The sequence below is a fragment of the Cucurbita moschata genome, unplaced genomic scaffold, assembly GCF_002738365.1.
Source record: "Cucurbita moschata cultivar Rifu unplaced genomic scaffold, Cmos_1.0 Cmo_Scf00003, whole genome shotgun sequence".
NCBI lineage: Eukaryota > Viridiplantae > Streptophyta > Magnoliopsida > Cucurbitales > Cucurbitaceae > Cucurbita > Cucurbita moschata.
The window spans coordinates 6568825-6570426 of record NW_019268519.1 but is presented as its reverse complement, the minus strand read 5'-3'; the positions used below and the strand labels follow the sequence as shown (position 1 = coordinate 6570426).

The window sequence follows — 1602 nt, the reverse complement described above, 5'->3', positions numbered from 1 at the left end:
AAAAAAAAAAAAAAAAAAAAAACTACAAAAGAAAGAAGATGCAATGTCCTCTACTATATTAAAAAACTTAAAAGAATTCATCGAGTGTAAAGCTAAAAAAGTGGATGACAGAAGTGAAATACAAAAGAAAGACTAAAGAAACCTTTCTAGATTTTGCAACAGCAGCTGCTGCAGCATCTGCAAGATCCTTTGCTGCCTTCAAATCTGCAGAACAATTTTGAAAATTGGCCTCATAAGCATTCTTTGCAGCAGCAGCTGCTGCGTCCTTAGCTGCTTGTTCCTATACAAAGTATAACAGAGTTCAGTTATCAATAAGGAATAATTGGCAATAAATATATATTGAGATATATTATTTATGGAATATATCTTAGATATTATATCTTCATATTCTTCCATTTATGATTTGATTTATAGTATATTTTATTTATTTACCAGATTTAATTAGATATATATTTTTTCTATTTTTAGGTATTAGTTGATAGTTTGTATCCTATTTAACCGTGGTAAACCTGAATGAAGATCATACTTTCGATCCCAATTCTATTTCTATTTCTCATTCTTAACATGGTATCAGAGCACCGATCTTGGTGTTCTTAAATATCAAAATTTCCTTTATGGCGGAATCAGCCAAATCCAGCTTCAAAATTTCGGATGTTGATTTAACACATCCGTACTATATTCATCACTCTGATCAGCCAGGATATTCACTTGTTCCAATCAAATTAAATGGAGCAAATTACCAATCCTGGAGTAAATCAGTTATGCATGCTCTTATTGCCAAGAAGAAAATTGGCTTCATTGATGGCACAATTGAGGAACCGTCCCAAGATGCAAATTCAACCGAATTCGAACTCTGGAATCAGTGCAACAGTATGATAATATCTTGGTTAACTCATTCTTAACATGGTATCAGAGCACCGATCTTGATATTCTAATATCAAAGCACCGATCGTGGTATTCCTAATACCCCTTGGACTCAGAGTCCAAGGGGAGTATTAAACCTAAAGTCAAACCCTAACCAATCAGTGAAGTCCTTCCAGAATTATTTTTCTGTCGACACCGATCTTCTGTATGGCCCCTTCTATCACAAAAGTTACAGTGAAACTTAAGAATTCGACACTCATTGATTGTATGACCACTTTTATTGCAGTGTTCACACTTTTTGTCCTTGGCGAATTTTGAATATATTGTTTTCTTTTGCACTGCTGATGCAATCGAGAAATTCTCAGTAGGTTCGGAAGTTACCTGACGCTGCATCTCTTCTTGTACAAGTAATGAATAGGCTTGCCTCACATTAGGTAATGGAGACATCATCAATATGTTAGATCTCACCGTTTTATAAGACTGATTAAGCCCCATGAGCAATTGCATCAACTTGTCTTCTTCGCGTTGGTCAATATGTATTTGACGTTGATTACAGGTAAATGGTGTGCGGTACGCTTCCAGTTCATCCCAAAGTGCTTTGAGCTTGGTGAAATATGTTGACAGCGCCATGGTTCCTTGTGACATCGTTGCTATCGAGTTTTGTATTTGAAAAATTGCTGGAGCATTCTTTTGTGAGAATTGATCGTGAAGATCAACCCACACTTGATGAGCTGTCTT

General features: G+C 35.6%; 1 protein-coding gene across 1 annotated transcript in view; it reads right to left on the bottom strand.

The window, feature by feature from the left end:
• Window positions 1–1602, bottom strand: part of LOC111440829 (transcription factor IIIB 60 kDa subunit-like) — a 22784-nt gene that overhangs the window by 5321 nt on the left and 15861 nt on the right. Inside the window, exon 17 of the mRNA XM_023077632.1 lies at window positions 143–280. Within this exon, the coding sequence (XP_022933400.1) occupies window positions 143–280 (138 nt within the window). The remainder of the gene's footprint in view (window positions 1–142; window positions 281–1602) is intronic.